This window comes from Heteronotia binoei, chromosome 13 (genome assembly GCF_032191835.1).
Source record: "Heteronotia binoei isolate CCM8104 ecotype False Entrance Well chromosome 13, APGP_CSIRO_Hbin_v1, whole genome shotgun sequence".
Classification (NCBI taxonomy): Eukaryota; Metazoa; Chordata; class Lepidosauria; order Squamata; family Gekkonidae; genus Heteronotia; species Heteronotia binoei.
In genome coordinates, this window is record NC_083235.1 from 22,809,250 (window position 1) to 22,830,756 (window position 21,507).

The 21,507-nt window shown below is 46.4% G+C and overlaps 1 protein-coding gene across 1 annotated transcript in view; it reads right to left on the reverse strand.

Moving 5' to 3' along the window:
* NCKAP1L (NCK associated protein 1 like) overlaps window positions 1-21,507 on the reverse strand; it is a 129,486-nt gene that overhangs the window by 48,021 nt on the left and 59,958 nt on the right. Inside the window, exons 18-26 of the mRNA XM_060252162.1 lie at window positions 18,634-18,753; window positions 17,408-17,547; window positions 16,400-16,531; window positions 13,900-14,118; window positions 12,474-12,604; window positions 11,454-11,551; window positions 9,702-9,795; window positions 8,539-8,621; window positions 7,752-7,832 (exon numbers count right to left, since the gene is read on the reverse strand). Coding sequence (XP_060108145.1) covers window positions 7,752-7,832; window positions 8,539-8,621; window positions 9,702-9,795; window positions 11,454-11,551; window positions 12,474-12,604; window positions 13,900-14,118; window positions 16,400-16,531; window positions 17,408-17,547; window positions 18,634-18,753 — 1,098 coding nt within the window. The remainder of the gene's footprint in view (window positions 1-7,751; window positions 7,833-8,538; window positions 8,622-9,701; window positions 9,796-11,453; window positions 11,552-12,473; window positions 12,605-13,899; window positions 14,119-16,399; window positions 16,532-17,407; window positions 17,548-18,633; window positions 18,754-21,507) is intronic.

A 21,507-nucleotide genomic window follows, 5' to 3' on the forward strand; every position in this document is an offset into this window, starting at 1 on the left:
AGAACTATCCTGTCATGGTGGAAGACAGTGTAAGGAGGGTCTGCTCGAAAGGCGCATTTATCACTGGCCCTTTTGCCGGATGTAAGTGCCACTAGCAGTGCTGTTTTCCACGATAAAAGATGTAGTGGAATAGATGCCATTGGTTCGAAGGGAGGTTTCATTAGTTGACTTAGGACTAAAGATAAACTCCAGGTTGGGTGTAACTGATGGATTGATGGCTGGAGGTGTAGAATGCCCTTAAGGAATGATTTCGCAGCAGGATGGGAGAATACTGTGCGTCCTTCTATATGTGGATGGAAGGCCGAAATGGCTGCTAGATGAACATTCAGTGATGAATAGGTAAGGCCGGATTCTGAGAGGGAAAGGGTGTATGATAGGATTTGCAATATAGAAGATGATGTAGGATGGAATTTATGGTGAGTAGGGTAATCAGTGAACCACTTCCCCTTTAGGGCATAAGACTTCATAGTCGATGGTTTTCTGGCATTCAACAGGACGTGTCTAACTTTCTCAGGAAAGTCTAAAAACTGATCCTCCATGCCATCAGTCAGAGGCGACCTGGGTCGTGATGTAGGACCTTGCCACTCTGTTGTGAGAGGAGATCCCGAGCTTGAGGGAAGCAGGGGAATACGCTGTTGGAGAGGAGGAGGAACAAACACTGCGAATGGCCGTCGGATGATGGGATTTTCGCCCCGCAATGAGTACACTTCTTAAAAGTGATTTTAAGATCCTTTCCTTCCATACGCCCGGGGGGGGTGGGTGGGTAGGGAAGGAAAGTAAGACGACAGAAAAGCGGGAAAAGATTTATTTATTTTTTACGATACCAGTAGAAGAAGAAATGAAGAACAGAATCGAGATCGGACGGAGGTCAGTCATGGATAAGGTAAGGATGAGGTAAATAGGCTAGGTTGACGAAGGAGACGCAGCGAGGAAGGACTATCCCGGGCAGCGGTTAGAAAGAAACTGGGTGGGTGGAGCGCTTTCCCCTCGCTCCAGGCATGCGCAGTGGATGCCTGCTCCCCAGAGCGGAAGGGAATGCATGCCAAAATAAACGCCTAGGCTAGCTTCGAATTCTCCGAGGTTGGGTTCGTCCCAGCGGGAAAACCCATGTGTGGGACTGCACAGAGACCATGAAGAAGATCAATAATATCGCAAGCAAACAATGCAAGGGCAATCAGGGCTTTAAGATATATAATTGCTTTTGTTGATCAGTACATAACAAGTGCTCTTACTTGGATGGCCCAGGCTAGACTGATCTTGTCAGATCTCAGAAGCTAAGCGGGTTCCACCCTGGCTACTATTTGGATAGGAGACCACCAAGGAAGTCCGGGGTTGCTACACAGAGGCAGGCAAAAGCTAACTACCTCTGTTCATCTCATTGCCTTGGTACTCCACCTTCCTCCCCAAAGCAGCTTACACAATTCTCCTCTCCTCTGTTTCATCCTCAAGTACACCTGTGAGGGAGGTTCAGCTGAGACAGAGTGACAGGCCCATGGTGACCCAGCAAGCTTCATGCTACTGCTTCCCATCTGGGGTCCATCCACTGTAGGTTGCAGAGGTGCTTTCTCTGTCCGCCCCCCCACCTTAGACAGTGCTGACGGGGGAAGAGGAGGGCACTTGGGGCAACTCAAAAGCTTGCACTGGTCCTGCTGACATAACCCTTTGCAGTATTTACAACAGTGGTGGCCAAACTGAGGCTCAGGAGCCACATGTGGCTCCTTCACACATATAGTGTGGCTCTCAAAGCCCCAACCACCCCTCAGCTGGCTTGGAGAAGGCATTCATCTCTTTAAATCATTTTTCCATGTCAAGCCAGCCAATGGCTTGGAGAATGCATTTAAAGTTGCTTTTTTTCTATCTCTCCCTCCCTCCTCCTTCCCCATCTATTTTCCTTCCTCCCTTCCCTCCCCCCTTCCCTCTCTCCCTCCATCCCTTCCTTCCTCCCTTCCCTCCCTCCCCTTCCCTCCTCCCTCCCCTTCCCTCCTCCCTCCCCTCCTTCCTCCTTCCCCTCCCTTCCTTCCCTCCCTCCTCTCCCTCCCTTCTTTCTTTCCTCCCTCCCTCCCCTCCCTTCCTTCCCTCCCCTCCCTCCATCCCTTCCTTTCTCCCTCCCCTCCCTCCCTTCCTCACTTCCTTCTTCCCTCCCCCCCTCCCTTCCCTCCCCTCCTTCCTTTCTTCCTTCCTTCCTTGCTTCCTGTCTTGTGGCTTTCAAACATCTTATGTTTTTTCTATGCGGCTCTTACATTAAGCAAGTTTAGCCACCCCGATTTACAACACTTCAGTGTATTATCTCAAGAATCTATTTTCAACCCTGAAAAGGATATCTGGATCAAGGCCAGCATCAGGATATGGAGAAGCAGGGCAACTGCTAGGGCCTCGAGTTTCCAGCGCCCCCTGCCTTAGTAGTGCTCCACTACCACCGCCTTCCCTGCTGTACTCACTGGCCAGTGCCAGAGGGAAAGGTCTGCAGCTGCCAGCAGGGGCTGTGGCAGTACAGATGCTTGTGAGCAAACTAGATGGACCACTAGTCTGATCCAGCAGGGCTCTTCTGATGTTCCCGTGAAGGTCTCAGCCTCTCTGCCCTGTGGCTGGCCTTCCAGAGGAACTGGTTGGCCACTGTGTGAGGCAGGATGCTGGACTAGATGGACCACTAGTCTGATCCAGCAGGGCTCTTCTGATGTTCCCATGAAGGCCTCAGCCCCTCTGCCCTGTAGTTGGCCCTCCAGAGGAATCGGCTTGGCCACTGTGTGAGCCAGGATTCTGGACTAGATGGATTATTAGTCTGGTCCAGCAGGGCTCTTCTGATGTTCCCATGAAGGCCTCAGCCCCTCTGCCCTGTAGTTGGCCCTCCAGAGGAATCGGCTTGGCCACTGTGTGAGCCAGGATTCTGCACTAGATGGATTATTAGTCTGGTCCAGCAGGGCTCTTCTGATGTTCTTATATTCTGGGCAGGGGTGCTTGTGGCTGACACTGCACTGCACTGCAGAACGCCTTGCCTACATTTACATTCTGCAGCTGCTGGAAACAAAGCATACAACAAAAAATCAAGTCGAAGAAGGACTACTGCCGTCCCTAGTTTCCCAATGTTCTCTGATGGCTCATTCCTGCTAAACTGCAGAACCTTTTACCCCAATGCTCAGATTTCCCCCCCATAACTATCTCCTCTCTGCAGGGTCGGCAGTGGCGTATCACTCAGAGCTCAAAATACTCCAGAAATTCTCAAGGTCGTAGTATCAATGCCACGACAACATCAACCGGAGCAGAGCTGGATAAGTCACGCCGCGTCAAAGGATAATCGGCACTGTGGGAGACGAGCGAAAAGGCACCCCAATTCCTCGGCAGCGTGGAAAGAATCGAAATGGGATGGAGTCAGAGCTTTGCCACATTGGGGGTGGGGTGGAGGGACTCCAACATGCTCCAACTATCTCAGCTGATGCAAAGATACGAATCTGTTTCCTCTGCTTCCTGCCCCCCTGGCCGCCGTTTACTGCAATTGTGTGCCGATCCAGCCGTGCAGAGTATACACAATCAGAACGACGGCACAGCATACATCTTAAAGCTTGAGCCCTCGACACTGGGGACAGGAAAAGTTAACGTAAAGCAGCAAATTCCCCAAACTCCCATGCAGAACGTTCATTGCAACAGTAGTTCTAGACAGCCTTGTATACGGCTCCTCAGCAAGACTCACCTAAGCTTAAATCTGCAAGTGCCGCATCACAGAGCTTCGGTCACAGCAGCTCCAAGACAAGCAACGCTGCCCCATATCCATTCATTCAAGGTTAATGTGATTACATTTTAATTAGGATATCTGCAATTCTGTGCTACGGTTTTTAAAAAGACTCCCCCCCCCCCCAAATCTTCTGATGTTCTTATATTCTGGGCAGGGGTGCTTGTGGCTGACACTGCCCTGCAGAACGCCTTGCCTACATTTACATTCTGCAGCTGCTGGAAACAAAGCATACAACAAAAAAATCAAGTCATTGCTGTTGAGGGAAATGGACATCACAGGCTGAAGACAAAATACAGGACTCAGACAGCATGACAGTTTGTAAAGGAAGTCTTGCAAAAGAGGTCAAGCAGCACTGTTTTGACTTCCCTGAGCCACAACAGCGCCTGTACTGGACAGAAAAGTAGGACATCTGGTCTGTCTGTCTGTCTGTCAAGTAGGGATGCTGGTAAATTTCACAGCCCCCAACATTTCAGCTGGCAAGTCCCTGCTTTGAATCCACTCCCCCCCCCAATTGTATGAATTTTAACCCACAAGTCTTTATTCTGGTGACCTACTTTGTTTCCCCATATCGGTTTCCCCCACTCAGTTTACCGAGTTATAATGTACTTTTTGATGCATGAATTGTGTAACAAACAATCCCCTTCCCCTGTGAGGAAATCTCATCTCTTTCTCACACACACACACACACACACACACACACAAAGCTGCCTTATACTACATCAGACCCTTGGTCCATCAACACTCACATAGTCATCTCAGACTGGCAGCGACTCTCTGAGCTGTCAAGTAGAAGCATTTCATATTACCTACCACCTGCCCCTTTTAACTGGACATGCTGGGGACTGAATCTCAAGCCTTCTGCATATCGAGTAGATGTTCTACCACTGAGCTGTGGCCCCTTCCCTGTTGATACCCATTTCATCCCACTTTCATCCCCCCCCCCTCCACAACCCCCCTGTTTTCAACTCCCTCCTCTACCCACAAAACCACGCTATTTCCTCCCCCTCCCCATGAATCAACTGACTACCTGGATGAATTTTCTTACTTTTTGCTTGCTGTTGCTGTTTTTACTTTGTCCCTGCGGCATCTTGAGTTGCTAGGCAATCCATAATGTTTGCCACTTTTTGGGGGGGCGGGGACATCAATGCAGTCATTACTCATGAGAGTTTTAAAGCCACTCCCTCCTCCTGAGGTTTTTTAGTTATTTTCTGGCAACCTGAGGACTCCCTCAGTCTTACACAAAAATCTCCCAGTCTTATATGACCCCATTATGCATACTTTTTATCCACACATTGAGGGCTCAATCAGGCATTAGATCTATGAATGCAACATGTAGTGTAAATGGTGTTAGAACCAGCAGAAAAGAAACAAGTGAATTGAGATCAGCAATGAAAACAAGCTGAACAAACAATTCACAGTGACAACATGTGAAAGCAAAAAGAAGTTTTAAAAGGCATAATTCCTACATCCCTGCAAGGAAAGCTGTTCCTGCAACCACCGGTGTTCCCTCTGGCTGAGTTAGCATGAGCCAGCTCACAGCTTTCTCGCCTCCAGACATTTTTGTCTTAGCTCAGGAAGGATGACCCCAGAGCACAATAATTTATGCAGTAGCTCACAACTTTAATGCCAATAGCTCATAAAGTAAAATTTTTGCTCACAAGACTCTGCAGCTTAGAGGGAACATTGCCACCATCTCTGCCTACATAGCCAACAATGATAGCGTCCGGCTCACAGCCTTCCAATCCACATATCCTTTTGTATGTGGATGGTAACTTGCAATTGGGAAATCCATCTGTCCTTAAACTGATGTGATTGTTCAGCATGCTTGACATTCCTCCTACAGATCTTCAGATGTTCCTGGAGCCACCAACATCAGTGATTCTCAAATTGGCATAGACGTACCACAGTGCAAACGTGTGCACATCATGCCGAGGAGGCCCTGAGGTGTACCATTCACTGTCCATGATGCAGAACGGACCCCCACAACAGCAACTAATTATCTCACTCAAATATCATCTGCAATACTTGCAGCATGTCTCCAGTGTCTCAGCAAAGGTACTTCCTGCTGTCACTATCTGAAATCCTATAAATAAGGATGCTGCGGAACACGAGACTTTTCAAATGCACCACTAACAGTGCCGTCGTCGTAAGAGAGTTACACCCTTCTAAACTCAATGAAATCAATCAGCTTAAAAATGTGTAATCCCGTTTTTAAGATTGTTCTGTAACTTACAACTTCTCTTACTTTTACTTCGTCTCTTAAAAATACTGCTTCCCCTTCCCTACACTAGAACAAAGTAGGAGTCAAGTGCACCTTTAAGACCAACAAAGTTTTATTCTGAATGTAAGCTTTTGTTTGCATGCATACTTCTTCAGATGAGGGGAAATGTGTTTCTGGAATGCTATTGTTGTGGACCCGTGTTCCTGCCTGGCTCACTGGAGCCTTTAGGACTGAGCTTGGGGACTCAGGAACAATGGGCACTAGGATCCAAATCCCTGCTGCTGAGCTCCAGTCATAGCCCCCCCTGCTGGTTTAAATGATCCAATGGCATCCTAGCATGGGAACATTGAACTGTATATAGTTGGCCCCATTGGCCCAATTGAGTAGTCTTTGAGTTCAGCCGTTACTATGCTGTACTGAATAAAGAGAGCTAAATTCACTGCAACCGCGTCTCCTTCATGCGTTGAACCCACTATATTATAGCTACAATGCAGGATAATAGGTGCTGTTAAAGTTCAAGAGGGGAAGGGTCTCTGGGTACCACACAAAACAATTCCCATCATGTCATCAAATGAATTTTCCCGTACATGCCACCTGGACTAGGGAGTTTCCACTGCAGTTATAATTCAACAGTAAGCATTATGTATTCTCGCACCATCTGTGTTCTTACAACAATTTTTAAGTCTTTCATGCAGAACCAGCTGCTGCTATAACCTCATCAAATCTCAGAAAATCAAACATGAACTAAAGCAAATTTAAAAGGAGGAAGTGCTTATGTAGGTTTAAATGACATACCCCGTGAAAATGGAAAATATGCTTAGAATAATTGATTGTGCAGCTTCAAGACGAGCAAATTTACAAAGCAGTGCAATTGCTAGTGAAATATAATCAAGAATAATTTTGCTGGTGTGGTCTTGAGACTATAAAATGCATTAAACACATGTGCTTTATATAAGTACGTACATACACACAAAGAATATATACCAGAATACCACTTTGTGTTAAGAAGTATAATGCATCATGCGGCTTGTAGTCTTAATTTCATAAACATAATGAAATTTTAAGACTACTAGCCCCATGATGCATTGCACGTTTAAACCCAACTGTATGTAGACAAACAAACACCTGGGGCTTTGAACTAAAGTGAGAAACTGACATAGTACTGAAGGAATGGATAACAGAAATCATCTGAAATTTGAATTGGTTATCTAAAAGAAACATTCACCAGAAGGCAAAACAAACACACCGGTTTCGCACTCACCTTACGCAGCTCCCACGTTCCTCTTCTCAGCGGGGCTGCCTTCCAATTTCCCACTATCTGCCCTGGGGCTGCAGCTAGCATCGGCATTTTCACACAGCAAACAGAAACCTCTAAAAACCAGTTTCTGTTTGCCGCGCGAAAATGCCGATGTTACCTGCAGCCCCTGGGGCAGATAGTGTGAAATCGGAAGAAAGTCCCGCTGAGAACACGAGAGTGGCATAAGATGAGTGGGAAATCAGTGACACACACACACACACACACACAACAACAACACAGATGTCTTCAGATGTTTTTACACATAAGTTTCAAAATGTCAAAGTGAAGCTTATTGTACAATAACTACCTCATTATAATTAAACAATTCCATCCAACATGAACCTTAACTGGGTATGGTCAGGTTTCGAAAACCTGTTCATAGCTGCTGCATTTGTTTCTCTATGCAGAGAAATCACCAGAACTAAGAAACCTGAGAAGACAACAAGTTATATTCTAAATTGTTATCCTGGCAGTTTTCATAACAGCAAAGATGTACTGAATTTTACCTTTATATCCAAATCTGCGGTAACAAATTCCTTCAGGCATTCAATGGGGCCCATCAGAAAAGGGCAGTGATTGGTGAAGACCTACAGAAGTCACAATACAAGAGATATGTCATAATGCTGTATAACCTGCCCATTCCATTGCCTCCATTTTATTACATTTATATCCTGCCTTTCTGACATGGAACTCATCCACAGATTCCAGTAAGTCTCCTGCCAGGGATGCCAGCCTCCAGGTGGGACCTGGGGATCCCCTGGAATTACAGTTCATCTCTAGACTACAGAGGTCAGTTCCCCTGGAGAAAATGGATGCTTTGGAAGGTGAACTCTAAGGAACTGTACCTCACGGAGGTCCCTGTCCTCCCCAGGCTCCATGTCCAAATCTCTAACTATTCTACACCCCATCCCCCTCTGATGACACAGATGCAGGGGTGGAATTCTAGCAGGAGCTCCTTTGCATATTAGGCCACACTGCCTGATGTAGCTAATCCTCCAAGAGCTTACAAGGCTCTTTTTTGTAAGCTTTTGAAGGATTGGCTACATCACAGGGTGTGGCCTAATATGCAAAGGAGCACCTGCTAAAATTCCATCCCTGCGGAGAGTACCTGGCGATTCTATCACCTGCCCAGGATCTGACCAGCTTCAGAAAGCTTGCTGTAACAACCTCTCTGTTAATCTGCGCCTATCATCTTCTATCCAGCACCACCAAAAGAAAGCCACAGAAAGGAGTGCGTATGATCTCTGCATAAGTGTGACTGTGCACTCATGCGCAAAATACACGACTACTCACATCTTGAAGGCCCTCCTGAGCCAAAGACCGGAACCAGAGAATCTCCCCAACGATGGTCATCCTCTTCAACACATTTTCTATGGCTGGAGAGAAGAAAGGGTTGATGAATTTTAATCCTTTAAGCGCCACAAAGTTTGTCCTAAAGAATCATTTGGGGGTGGGGGGGAAGGGGAGGAGAAACCTGAATGGGTGTAAACATACTTCTGCAAGAATATCAACTCATGATGTTTAATGTAGTTGTGCTTTTATTTGTCCTATTTATTGTTCACCTTTTTCACTAAGACTTAAAGGCCGATTACGCAGGGTAAGTCAAACGCTATCAACAGGATGGGACATCCAATAAACAGTGCAATAAGGTTTGAACTGCAGGAATCTGAAAGCAAGCAGGAATCTGAAGCAGAGCTGAAAACAGCATTTAAATATAAAACGTTAAACGATGCAGAAATTACTTAGTAGGAGCATACTCAACACCAACAGAGAGGAAACAATAGTAAAAGTCTACCGTCCCTATCGCTTTACCAAAGCATCTTTCTGAACTGTTTCATTCTGTGGGGAGAGCAACATCTAGGACTCTCATGGCACGGCCTGTTCCTGTGGTTTAATGAACATATGCCAAGCTGCAATCCTTCCTTGTGTATCTGCAACAGCTTAATAGCTCTTTGTTGCTCTCCAGCAACAAAAGTTTTCCTTTCTCCAGTTGTTGCTTCAGATGTGATGTAAAATCACTCGCCCTGCATTCCTCCCCACCAATCAGAGGCCAGATTAACAATTAGGCCAAATAGGCACTGGCCTATGAGCCCCCATGCCTTTAGGGGCCCTGGGCTGACTTTTCATCCCATCCCCCCCTTGCAGCCCTCCCAGCTTGCACAAGCAGCCAGCAACTGAGCTGCTCTTTGCCTGACTTGCCAGGTGCGACTGCTGTTGGCGTTGTCGCCAAGTTTGCCTCTCTCCTGCAGCGTAGTAAAAAGGGCTTTTAAGAAGGTGCCGGCTGCAGCGGGGGCCATGGCTGTTGGGGCAGGCACTCAGACTCTGATATAATCTGTGAGGGGCCCCCAAGATTTTGACTGCCTAGGGGCCTCCACAGGGTTTAGTCTGGCACTGCCACCAATGGCCACTGGAGGGGAGAGCTATACACGACAAGACTGTAGGATAATTGTACTTACATGTGAGACGGGGCAGAAGCACTGCCATCTGCTCTGCCTGGTAGAAGTTAGAGCGGATCTGAACTAGGACATCCATGTTCTCAGTCACCAGTTTCTAGAAGAGGGAAATGTAATTATTATACATAGAAACTTTGAAAATGTAGCATAGAGATGGAGTCCCGACAAGACAGTTCACACCAGCAACAATTTGTCAAACTACAGCAAGCTTTAAGCATCTTACCAAACACTTCATGGGAGTTCTGTGGGGTTATCCCAGAGCTCCCAGGGGTTATCTAAAGTCAAGGCTTTTTTTGTAGCAGGAACTCCCTTTGCATATTAGGCCACACCTCCCTGATGCAGCCAATCCTCCTGGAGCTTCCAGTAGGCCCTGTAAGAAGAGCCCTGTAAGCTCTCGGAGGATTGGCAACATCAGGGGTGTGTGGCCTAATATGCAAAGGAGTTCCTGCTACAAAAAAAGCCGTCTAAATGTGACTCTTCAAACATGCTGGGCCCTGGGTTTAAGTCACCACCGCGCCATGTCATTTGCCCGACTTAAAACAGCCATGGGGAGCCCCAGTTTGGCCCTAAATGTGAATTAAAATTAAGGTTTGTTTAAAAAAAAACACCTCCCTAGTCAGTGTTTGAGCAAGAGACCACCATGAAAGTTCAAATCCAGAATCACTGCACAGAAGCAGGCAATAGCAAACCACCTCTGAATTTCTCTTGCCTTGAAAACCCCATCAGCTGTGATTTGACAGCTAAAACAAAACAAAACAAAAAAACAGAGGTTTACTACCTCTGAATGTGGTGGTTCCTGATAACTAGTAGCCACTGATAACCCATGAATCTGTTGAATCCCTCTTTTAAGGCTTTCTCTGCTCATGGCCATCACTACAACTACTGGCAGTGACCTCCACAATTTCATTACTAGTTGAGTAAAGGCGGCTTTCCTTTCATCAGTCCCCAGTCTATGTGCCCAACGACTTCATTAGATTCAGGAAGGACAAAAGGGAAATCCTTCTTTATTCTCACCCATGTCCTGTTCTGCTAATCTCAGTACATTTATTTATGTTATTTATAGTCCACCTTTCTCACAGGGACTCGAAGTGGATTACACATAGTGAGCCAGTACAATTACAGAAATGGGACATTTAAGAACCAAAAGCATTCTTGAACAGTTTTGTTGTGCATAGTTTGCAGAAAGCCAGGAGAGTGTTGAGGTTGAACTGATAGACCCAGAGTCAAGGAAAAGACAAGTAGAGTTCAAGATCTTTATTCCAGCTTCATGGGCATACACACGCGTTGGAACTGACCTTCCTGCCAGTCCCTCCAACTTATAAACCTTTGCCCTGACGGTTATAATTCAAGCCAAAGCCTACCAAGCTAAAGCGGGGGTTTTACCCAGGGTTTTTAATAAACTCTCATCACCACAGATGTCGATATCAGTTCCTGGGTCGCATCTCCTCCAGTCCTCAGCCTTGGTTACATAGCAACTAACCAGCTCCCAGACATACCATCCTCCCTTTAGATAAGTAGCAAGCAACGGCCTACATCAAAGCAGCATAACTAGCACAAGCATAGCGTATAATTGCATACATATGACAAGAGGAACAAAATGGAGTGACTCTTGACATGGATTAGATGACCCTGGAGTTCCCTTCCAGCTCAATGATTCTATGAGACTGGGAGCTTCCCTGATCTCCTCAGGATGGCCATTCCACAAGGTGGAAGCCACATGCCTAGGATGATCCACCAGAAAGCAACTCTTTTTACCTTTAGCTCCACCATTTGTGAGGTGATATGCCACATGAGGTTATCGCTGAGGAACTTCATCCCATAGGGCCCGAGGAGTCCGGCTAAGGCACGCATCTCTGCATAGGGGGAAAAGCAGCCATCAGTTGGCCCTCTTTCCAGTACTGTAAGACACTGCTGTGTTAAGTCAAGTTCTGGCTCTTCCCTTTGATTATGGAAGCAGAAATCTCAGATCACTGAATGAACAGAAAGGCATGAATTGTCCTTTGATCTGGGCCGCATTTCTTTGCCTCCAGCAGAAGTACTTGGGCTCTCTGCTCTGACTGACTGAAAACATACCCTCAGACTTCTGTCTGACCAAGACTCATATATGTAATTTCCTTTCTTTTTAAAGCAGGGGTCCCCAAACTTTTTTGATCCTGCAGGTACCTTTGGAATTCTGACACAAGGTGGTGAGTACAGCCACAAAAAGGGTACTGCAAGAAGTGGAGCCAGACACAAAATGGCTGCCATAGTTTTCCTTCAGTCACGCAGCAAAGATCCTTGTGTTTATGGCGGCAGCTGCTGCCATAGCAACGCCTCTGCATAGCCAATCAGATCTCTAGTGGCCAACCAGAAGACCTTCTGGGCAAAAGCCCCATATAACCCTGGCCCACCTAGCAGGCACCAGGAAAAGTATCCCCACGGGCACCAGATTGGGGATCTTTCTTTTAAAGGATATGTCAAATCCCAATCCTGAATATTTTTCTGGAGACCATCACCAGCCAGGCAAAACTACGGGACGCCTCTCCGCCTGACTTGACTTCCCAAGCCTCAGCTATCATCTTGCCTTCCTTTCACCCCTCTACTATACACTGCCTTGCTGAATTTCATCACCTGCTACAACCTGAGAACTCAGAATTCATTTCAGCCCACATGGATTCCACACCCTTCCATGGGACAGCAAGGCCCAAGAACCTCTTGGGGGAATATATCTGCTCATTGGCTTGATGATGGGTGTGATTCCAAGTCAAGAGATCCTTGAGCAAGAGCAATATCTACCAGAGACATCAGAGTACTCTTCTGCACTGAAGGTCGGCTCTCCCTCTTTGGGCAAATTGACAAAAGCACGCATGCCGGGGGAGAAGACAATGCTACCCATGCTTGCTTGGCGTAGGAGTGACTCCAAATACCTGGGAAGAGAGACAGAAAAGGATAAAATGTATGCTGCCCTGAACATTTCCAGCTTCCGCCTGTCCACATTAAAAAAATTTATTTAAAACATCTGTACCCCACCTTTCTCCCCAGTGGACTCAAATCTTGCAATCCTACATCTGGAATCATAGGAAGCAGAGGCCTGAGTTTTACAGCACAAATGTCTTGTACGAAACACAAACCATTGTACATGTAAGTAATAAAAAAAATGCATGTACACATGTTGGTAGCTGTGACACCCGTCTTCTGGGCTCAAGTTTTTCTGGGAAGGCTTTCTTGTTGACACCTCCTCTTCTTTCCCTTGCCAGTTTGGTGTAGTGGTTAAGTGTGTGGACTCGTATCTGGCAGAACCAGGTTTGATTCCCCACTTCTCCACCTGCACCTGCTGGAATGGCCTTGGGTCCTTGAAAGGGCAGCTGCTGTGAGAGCCCTCTCAGTCCCACCCACCTCACAGGGTGTCTGTTGTGGGGGGAGAAGATAAAGAAGATTGTAAGCCACTCTGAGTTTCCAATCCAGAGAGAAGAGTGGGGTATAAATCTGCAGTCTTGCCCCTGTTGGTCTTTGTGTGTGCTTGTGTGTTAACTGCCCTCAAGTCGCTTCTGCCTTATGGTGACCCTATGAGTTAATGATCTCCCAGTCATTCTGTCTTTAACAGCCTTGCTCAGGTCTTGCAAACTGGTTTAAGGGACTACTGGACTCAGATCTTGTTCTTCTACCAACCAACATGGCTACCCATCTGCAACTATCTAGATTTATGTCTGTAACTGCTCCTTGGCTGGGGGAAAGCACTCTGCACTTACTCAGAAAAACTCTCTAATGCCATGAGGGCTGACCTTTAGTGTTTAGAAGAGGTAGTGAGGTGGAACCTGAGGTCACATATTCCTTCCCATGGTCACAGAAAACTGTCCCTATAAACCAAGGGTCCCCAACGTTTTTGATCCTGTAGGCACCTTTGGAAGTCTGATGCATGATGGTGGGCACAGTCACAAAATGGCAGCCACAGGAAGTGAAGTCAGCTGCAAAATGGCTGCTGCAGCTTACCTTCCAGTAAGATCTTAAAAAAAAAAAATTCACACAGCCAATCAAATCTCCAATGGCCAATCAGAAACCTTGCTCAGCAAAAGCCCCACCAATTTTCTAAAGACACTTGGTGGGCTGGGCACCAGGAAAGATGCTGGTGGACACCATGGCTCTCACAGGTACCACACTGAGGACCCCTGCAATAACCCTTGCCATTTCCCCCCCCTTCTATCAACCATGCCTTGACACATACCAATTTGTATAGAGCGTGGTGAGGGTCTGTTCACCAGCAGCATCCAGGGGCTGGGTCTGTTGCAGAAGCACGTTACGGAGCAGGCGCCCGGTGTCCAGTCCCAAGCGATGCATCAGGGAGACCAGGAATGTTGCATATGCTTGTACGCCTGCCAACACTTCGGAGGGGCGCGCTAACTCTGTAGAACCTGGGCTTGCCTGCGCCAGTCGCACCAGGGCCCTGGAGGAGAAAAGAAGTAGATGCTGGAGGGTATACATCTGAACGGCAGCTCCTGTCAATTTCCCAATTCAACATGTATCTATCATGATCTACCTGTTCTGGTAAGACCTCACCTGGAGTATTGTGTTCAGTTTTGGGCACCACATTTAAAGGATATAGACAAGCTGCAACGGGTCCAGAGGAGGGTGACGAAGATGGTGAGGGGTCTGGAGACCAAGTCCTATGAGGAAAGGTTGAAGGAGCTGGGGATGTTTAGCCTGGAGAGGGGGTGGCTGAGAGGTGATATGATCACCATCTTCAAGTACGTGAAGGGCTGTCATCTAGAGGATGGTATGGGATTTTCTGTGGCCCCGGAAGGCAGGACCAGAACCAGTGGGTTGAAATTAAATCAAAAGAGTTTCCGGCTCAACATTAGGAAGAACTTCGTAACTGTTAGAGTGGTTTCTCAGTGGAACAGGCTTCCTCAGGAGGTGGTGGGCTCTCCTTCCTTGGAGGTTTTTAAACAGAGGCTAGATGGCCATCTGACAGCAATGAAGATCCTGTGAATTTGGGGTAGGTATTTGTGGGTTTCCTGCATTCTGCAGGGGGTTGGACTAGATGACCCTGGAGGTCCCTTCCAACTCTGTGATTCTATGATTCTATCAGCATTCACCCCAAAGAAAAAAAAAACAGTTCCCCAGCTGTGTTATACTGCATCATTTAAAGGTAATTTCCAACTCTTATTCCCCTCACTCTCTCAGTTGCTGGAAACTAATCCCCACGTCTTGCCCGCAGCCCCCCAACAGGGGCAAACAATAAAGTCAGGTCAAGTTTGGCCCCTGGGCAGATGCCCTCCTGATTCTGAAATACGACCTCATGACTCCACTTTTGTGTCAGCTGGTTCCAACTTCCTTGGCATTTTTTCTAAATAATAACAAAATCACAGAAACATCAAGATGAAAGGAGCCCAGCAAGCCGCTGAACACAACTGCCTGCCCTGGAAATTAATCTCTCCTGACATTTAGGCATCCAAGGATTGAGCTGATGAGAATAAAGCCGAAGCACTTCAGCTGTTGAAGTGCTTTGCAATTTAGCCTGCCCTTAAAGTGGGGGCTCGGATCCTCTTCAAGATGATTTAATGCATAAAATATTGATTTGCGATGATCCTGCAGTTTCAGCTCTTGGATCCTTGACCTTTCTAAAACTGTTGCTACAGGAGAACAGAGGCCTTTTAACAAACATGGCAAAGTAAGAGAGAGAGAGCTCAGATTTAAGGTTTTTGAAAGGAGACCTGGAAAAGGTGTCATCGCTGGGACATAAGCACTTAGCCATTACAAGGATCAGGACAAGATAGGACAGGTGGTAACACCAGCAGGTGGGTAACTGCCTGCCCTTTAACACATTAAGTAAGACCTACAAGCACTTAAATAAAGATGGGAGTGAATTCTTGGCAGCTGCGATGTTCCATTTTCTCTCTCCTATACACAGTTCTTCCTGCCCACCCCACATGACTAAGCCAGATATTAAAGCAGGGGTGGCCAAACTGTGTCACAGGCGCCACATGTGGCTCTTTCAGACATATTGTGTGGCTCTTGAAATCCCCACTACCCTGTTGGCCAGCTTGGAGAAGGCATCTGTCTCTTCAAATCATTTCTCCAACATAAGCCAGCCGGTGGCTTGGGGAATGCATTTAAAGTTGAAGTTGCTTTCTTTCCACCTTTCCCTCCCTTCCAATCTATTTGCCTTCCTGCCTACCTTCCGGCTCTCAGACATCTGACATTCCTGTCTTGTGGCACTCAGACACCTGACATTTAATCTATGTGGCTCTTTCATTAAACAAGTTTAGCCACCCCTGTATTATAACAATATATTTATAACCAGTGTTCCCTCTAAGCTACAGTTAGTGTGCGCTCACAGCTTTTTAGCCTCCAGCTCACACCTTTTAGTCCAAGCTCAGGAAGGATGGCCCCAGAGCACAATAATTTTTGTAGTAGCCAAATCACTCACTCACAACTTTAATGTCAGCAGCTCATAAAGTAGGATTTTTGCTCACAAGACTTCATAGCTTAGAGGGAGCATTGTTTATAACGCATTGTTTTAAAATATTATTGTTTTTATCTCTAAAACTGATCAGAGTTTATTCTGTGCCTGTTACCCACATCACTCAGGAGAAAGGCAAGCGTACAAATATTTAATATGAATGAATGAACGAACGAACTAATGAATGAATCATTTGGAGCACTGCTTGTGGCTTCAGGTCAGAACCACTGTTACTTCTTGACACATCCTGGACTTCCTGTACCTGCAGAGACGCGTCTCCAGCTGGCTGCTGAGGTACTCCGCTGGGGTCACTGTGTGCTCGAAGACCAGGAAACTCGGCACATAGTTCAGGGTCCAACAGAGCTCAGTCAGCATCAGGTGCAGTTTGTCCAGACTGGGCAAAGAAAAGGTTAATGGTCAGGAAGCCACTGATAGCAACTGCCGAGTGCGGCGGGATAAAGGACAGCACTGCAGGCAGAGTGGACCAAGCAAAAGCCTGTTAAATCCAGAGAAGCAGTGATATTCTCTGTTAGAGTTGCCAGTCCGGGTTAAGAAATACCTGGAGATTTTGGGGGTGGAGCCTGGGGAAGGCAGAGTTTGGGGAGAGACTTCAGTGGGGTATAATGCCACACAGTCCATCCTCCAAATCAGCTATTTTTTCCAGGGGAACCGACCTTGATTGTCTAGAGATCAATTGTAATAGCAGGAGATCTTCAGGTGCCATCTGGAGGTTGGCAACCCTTCTTCCAAAGTAGCCACCCATCGGAACTGATCTCCATAGCCTGAAGACCAGTTGCCATTCTGGCACTTCTGCCACAGCTTGGAGACTGGCAACCCTATGGCATCAATACCCTTGGTTCATGTAGCACCACAATCGTCGTTAAATGTCTTCTGCTTTTTTCATTGTTTGACCCTACTCTGTCCTAGAAGCTTTGGGTAGTCTGCAAAGACATGGGGGGGGGGGGGGGGGGCATTATCCTTGAAATGTAAGAAAATTGAAAATATTGTATTATTATCCCAAAGGATATTACCGTTGTTATATTAGGGTTGCAAGAGCCAGCATGGTGGCAGGTGACTGTAACATGGTGCCAGGGGAAAGGGGGAATCAAGGTACTCACCAATGCCTTTTCTGATACCGTTTTTAGAAAGTGGGCGGGGCCTGTTGCAGCTCTTGCCAATCAGAGTTTCTTCACAAGCCACTTTGAGTGCTCATTGGGAAGAAAAGCAGGATATAAATCATCTTAGCCAAAATACACTCCAGGGGCCTTACTTGGTGACCAAGCTGCGGTCCTTCCGGTGGCTCTCTGCACCCGGCTTGTCCCTCTCCGGCTCTCCCTTCTTGGACACTGCTTTACGGGCTCGCTTGTTCCGGGCCTTGCTGATGGTGGCAGCACAGTGCTTAGGCAAGAGCTGGCGAATACCAAAGATGCAAGGGTGGTGAGTGACAGACCAATGAGACGGGCTGGGTTCCAAAGGACAATGGCAGCAGGGGAGAAACATGTCAGGGACCTACCCTACTTCATTTGCAAGAGCAGAAGCAATTGAGCCAAATTGCTGTAAACTGCACTGAGCCTTGTGCAAGCAGGAAACGTCAATTTTTTAAAAAAAATCTAATGAATATATATAAAATCTAATAAATAAATAGAAATAAAATATCATGCTTCTGGGATGGGGGCAGACAAGAACAGGAGCAGAAGGAACAATAAGTCATTAATACCTCCCCTCCCTCCCCAGACTGGCTTGTTTCATCTAGATAACAGAGCCTATAAACAGAGAGCACTGTGCCAAGGTAATTTGTCTTTGCAGGTGATTCAAGTCAGCCATGGACAGTTTAAGGCAGTGACCCCCAAAATGACTCCCAGGGGCATCATTACACTTGCTGCTGTGTCTTCCGGCACTCAGCCGCTTCTTCAACCAACTATCTCTTTCCCAAAGCGACTATCTCTTTCCTCGCTTTAGCAGGAGCTACTTCTGAAGAGTTCAGGAGGTATCACATGAACATCTGACGGGAGCACCCATTCAGAATCAGTTGCCTCCCTCTTAGGCAAGGAACCTCCAAACATATTGTGATTGGTCTTGCCTCCCAGGACAATCGTTTTAAGGTGGCACCTGCCCCCTTCCACTCAAAATCCCCAAATGCCCAGAGAGTCAACAAATTCGGGAGGGGGGGGGGACTGTTGTACATCTGCCATCATCTAAAGGGGGCTATAGTCTCTGGTACCCCTTTGTCATGACGACAAACCAACCATTCTTCAGTTTAACTGCCAGTTCAGGGAAAGAGGCTGGCAGAAAGATCGATTCTCTCCATTCCCACCTCTACTTGTTTGCATGCTAGAATTTCTGCAACAGCAATACTTGCATTTCTAATAGGCTGCACCGTACTGAACTTTCCAGACGTTCTGCCCCTCTCCCCCTCTTTCTCTTCCCACTCTCAATATGCCTCCTACGTCTGCCCTCCAGCATCCCCCCCCCCCCAAAAAAGGTTTGGCTTCTCACCTGTTCGCTCAGGTTACGCTGTTCGGCGCAAGTATCCAAGATACATGAAGAAGTCTGCTGGGCTATCTCTTCCAGGAACTTGTTACACAGGCCCAAGGCACAGTTCTGCAAGTGAGGGTACTGGGAGGGGGAAAGGGAAGTCAGAAATGCTATTTATTGCCTTCCTAGGAAGCTTGCTCCTGCACCGATCCCTTTGTTGACAAAGGCACTGTTCTAGTCTATTATCACAGCACAGGGACAAGAAGATGTTCTTCGAAAGGAACACTTTTGCAGCAGTCCCTGGCAAAAGTGATCCATGCATTGACTAAAGGGCTAACGACCCTTTAGAGATGTAGTAGAAGGCAATGGATTCCCTGGACATAAAGGCAGAAAGATATCTACTGTATTTACCATGCTGATCTACAGTCCAAGTCAATGGACTTAGAAGGGCTTAAGTCTGCATAGGAAAGAAGTGAGAAGAAGACGACCATAGATGTATACCCCACCTTTCTCTCTGAATCAGTCTCAGAGAAGCTTACAATCTCCTTTACCTTCCTCCCCCACAACAGACACTCTATGGGGTAGGTGGGGCTGAGTGAGCTCTCCCAAAAGCTCTCTCTACGAGAGCTATGGCTCACCCAAGTCCATTCCAGTGGCTGCAAGTGGAGGAGTGGGGAATCAAACCTAGTTCTCCCAGAGTCCACACACCTAACCACTATACCAAACTGGCACCATTAAATTTAGAGTGGCCAGATCCCTCCTCACCACTGGAAGGGAATTTGTGGGGGCGGGGGGCATGAGGAGGGTGGCTAGGTCCAGGTTGGGAAACTCCTGGCGATTTGAGGATGTAGCCTGGGGAGAACAGGGACCTCAGTGGAGTACAATGCCACAGCCCACCATCTAAAGCAGAGGTTCCCAAACTTATTTGGCCTAATGCCCCCTTTTCAGAAAAAAAAATTACTCAGCAGCCCCCCTGGAAATCTACCTTCAAGAAGTGAACTAAAAGGGCTTCCGGGGTTGGAAAGATGGGGAACTGACGCATCTCCCTTTCGTGGAGTGGACCAACGCCTTTGTTCTGGGCATAAAAGGTGTTTTTATCACCTGCTGCCTTCCCAGTTATGGGAAGAGTCCAAGACATGCTTGCAAGATTTTGAGGACTTTAACTTTGGCTGGCGAGGAGTCCCGCTGGGGCTCCTTTTCAGCTTTGAAGAATCTCCCGTGAAAAATCACATAACAACGTCTACAAAGGCTTTTTGGAGTAATTAAGTTGACATAAGTTCACCCAACCCCAACTTTTGATGGACTATAGAATACTGAAGATTGGAACAATCGGTGCAAGGAAGTTTTGGACACTTGATAAGGTACAATTCTTATCTTTCATTCTGGGACTAAAAGAACGTTTTTAAACTAAAGAAACAAAGATTTGGAACTATTTGCAAAGAAGTAAAGCTGTGTTACAGAGGCTGGGGGTGAAATCGTGGCTTTGGGACTTTAATAGGCGCTGTAAAATTTAAAAAAACCAAGATTTGTTTACCTTTGTGGCTTCTGCAAAAAAAATCCCCCGTCATAACAAAGCCTTGGCTTGCAACTGGGAAACAGGAAGTGACAATCAAACTATCGCGAGAGGGGAACGGGACTTCATTTCCAGAGAGTCAGGAAACAGCGCTGGGAGAAGAGGGACACATCCTAGACCTCCAGGCCTACTCTAGCCTAAAAAATCATAGAGTTGGGGCCTGAAAAAGTTGTGGCCGCCATTTTGAATGTTTACAAAACTTTAAATATTAATATCCTGGTCCAGGAAGTTCTGAGGACAGCGATTTTGGGCTTGCTGAAGAGTGCATGCTCTAATCTATTAAACCCTGTTATCGGTTTGTAGTTTGGTGAGGTCAGCTTGGGGTCTATTATATGCTATGGGAAGACTGATGTCTGATCCAAAATACGAACTAAGAACGTGTGGAAGAGCTGGCTCAGTAGAGGGCAAAATGTCTAAGATTGCCCAAGAACAGCTGGATGCTATGGAGGCCAGATTAACAAAGGCAATGAAAGATTTGATAACTACAAGTGAGAAAAAGTTGACTAAAGAGACTAAAGAAATAACGAAAGAGATAACTAAGGAACTAACAAAAGAAATAAATTCCAGTGCTGAAGCTGTAAAGAAAAAGATCAAGAAAGAAATTGAAGATCTGAGGAAGGAGTCACAAGCAGCAACACAGAAGATGCAAGAGGTGGAAAATAGAGTTACAAATCAAGATATTACAATAAAGAAGATTCAGGAAAAAGTTCTACTACAAGACTGTAAGCTGATGGAGAACTTTGTACGTCTGAGGGGGGTGCCAGAAAACAATCAAGAGGACTTAAAGAAATATATCATGACTATTATTGCTGAATATTTGGGTGAAGATCCAGAGAAGACTGAAGATCAATGTGATTACGTGTACAGGGTCAATTCAGAGTTTGCCAGAAGGCATAAATTGCCAAGAGACACAGTAATTAAATTTACTACTAGAGATATAGTGGGAAGGATCTTGAGCCAACAATTTGCAAAAGAATTGGTGGTGGAGGAGAGCAGAGTCAGAATAATGAAGGAACTACCAAGGAAGGTCATCAGTGACAGAAGACAATTTAAACCTTTGATGGATAAATTAGGGGCAAAAGGTACAAGATATAGATGGATTTTACCAGCCGGACTTACTTTTGAGTATAAAGGGCTGAAGTATTCTATAATATTCAAGGCATGGAGGGGTTTTTGGTGGACAATAAGGATTTTGGGGACACAGCTTAATTGAAGAATCATTATGGATTACAAATTAATTTCTTGGAATGTTAATGGCCTAAATTCGCCGCAGAAACAAAGAGCGACATTTATTGGATTACAAAACAAAAATGTAATATAAT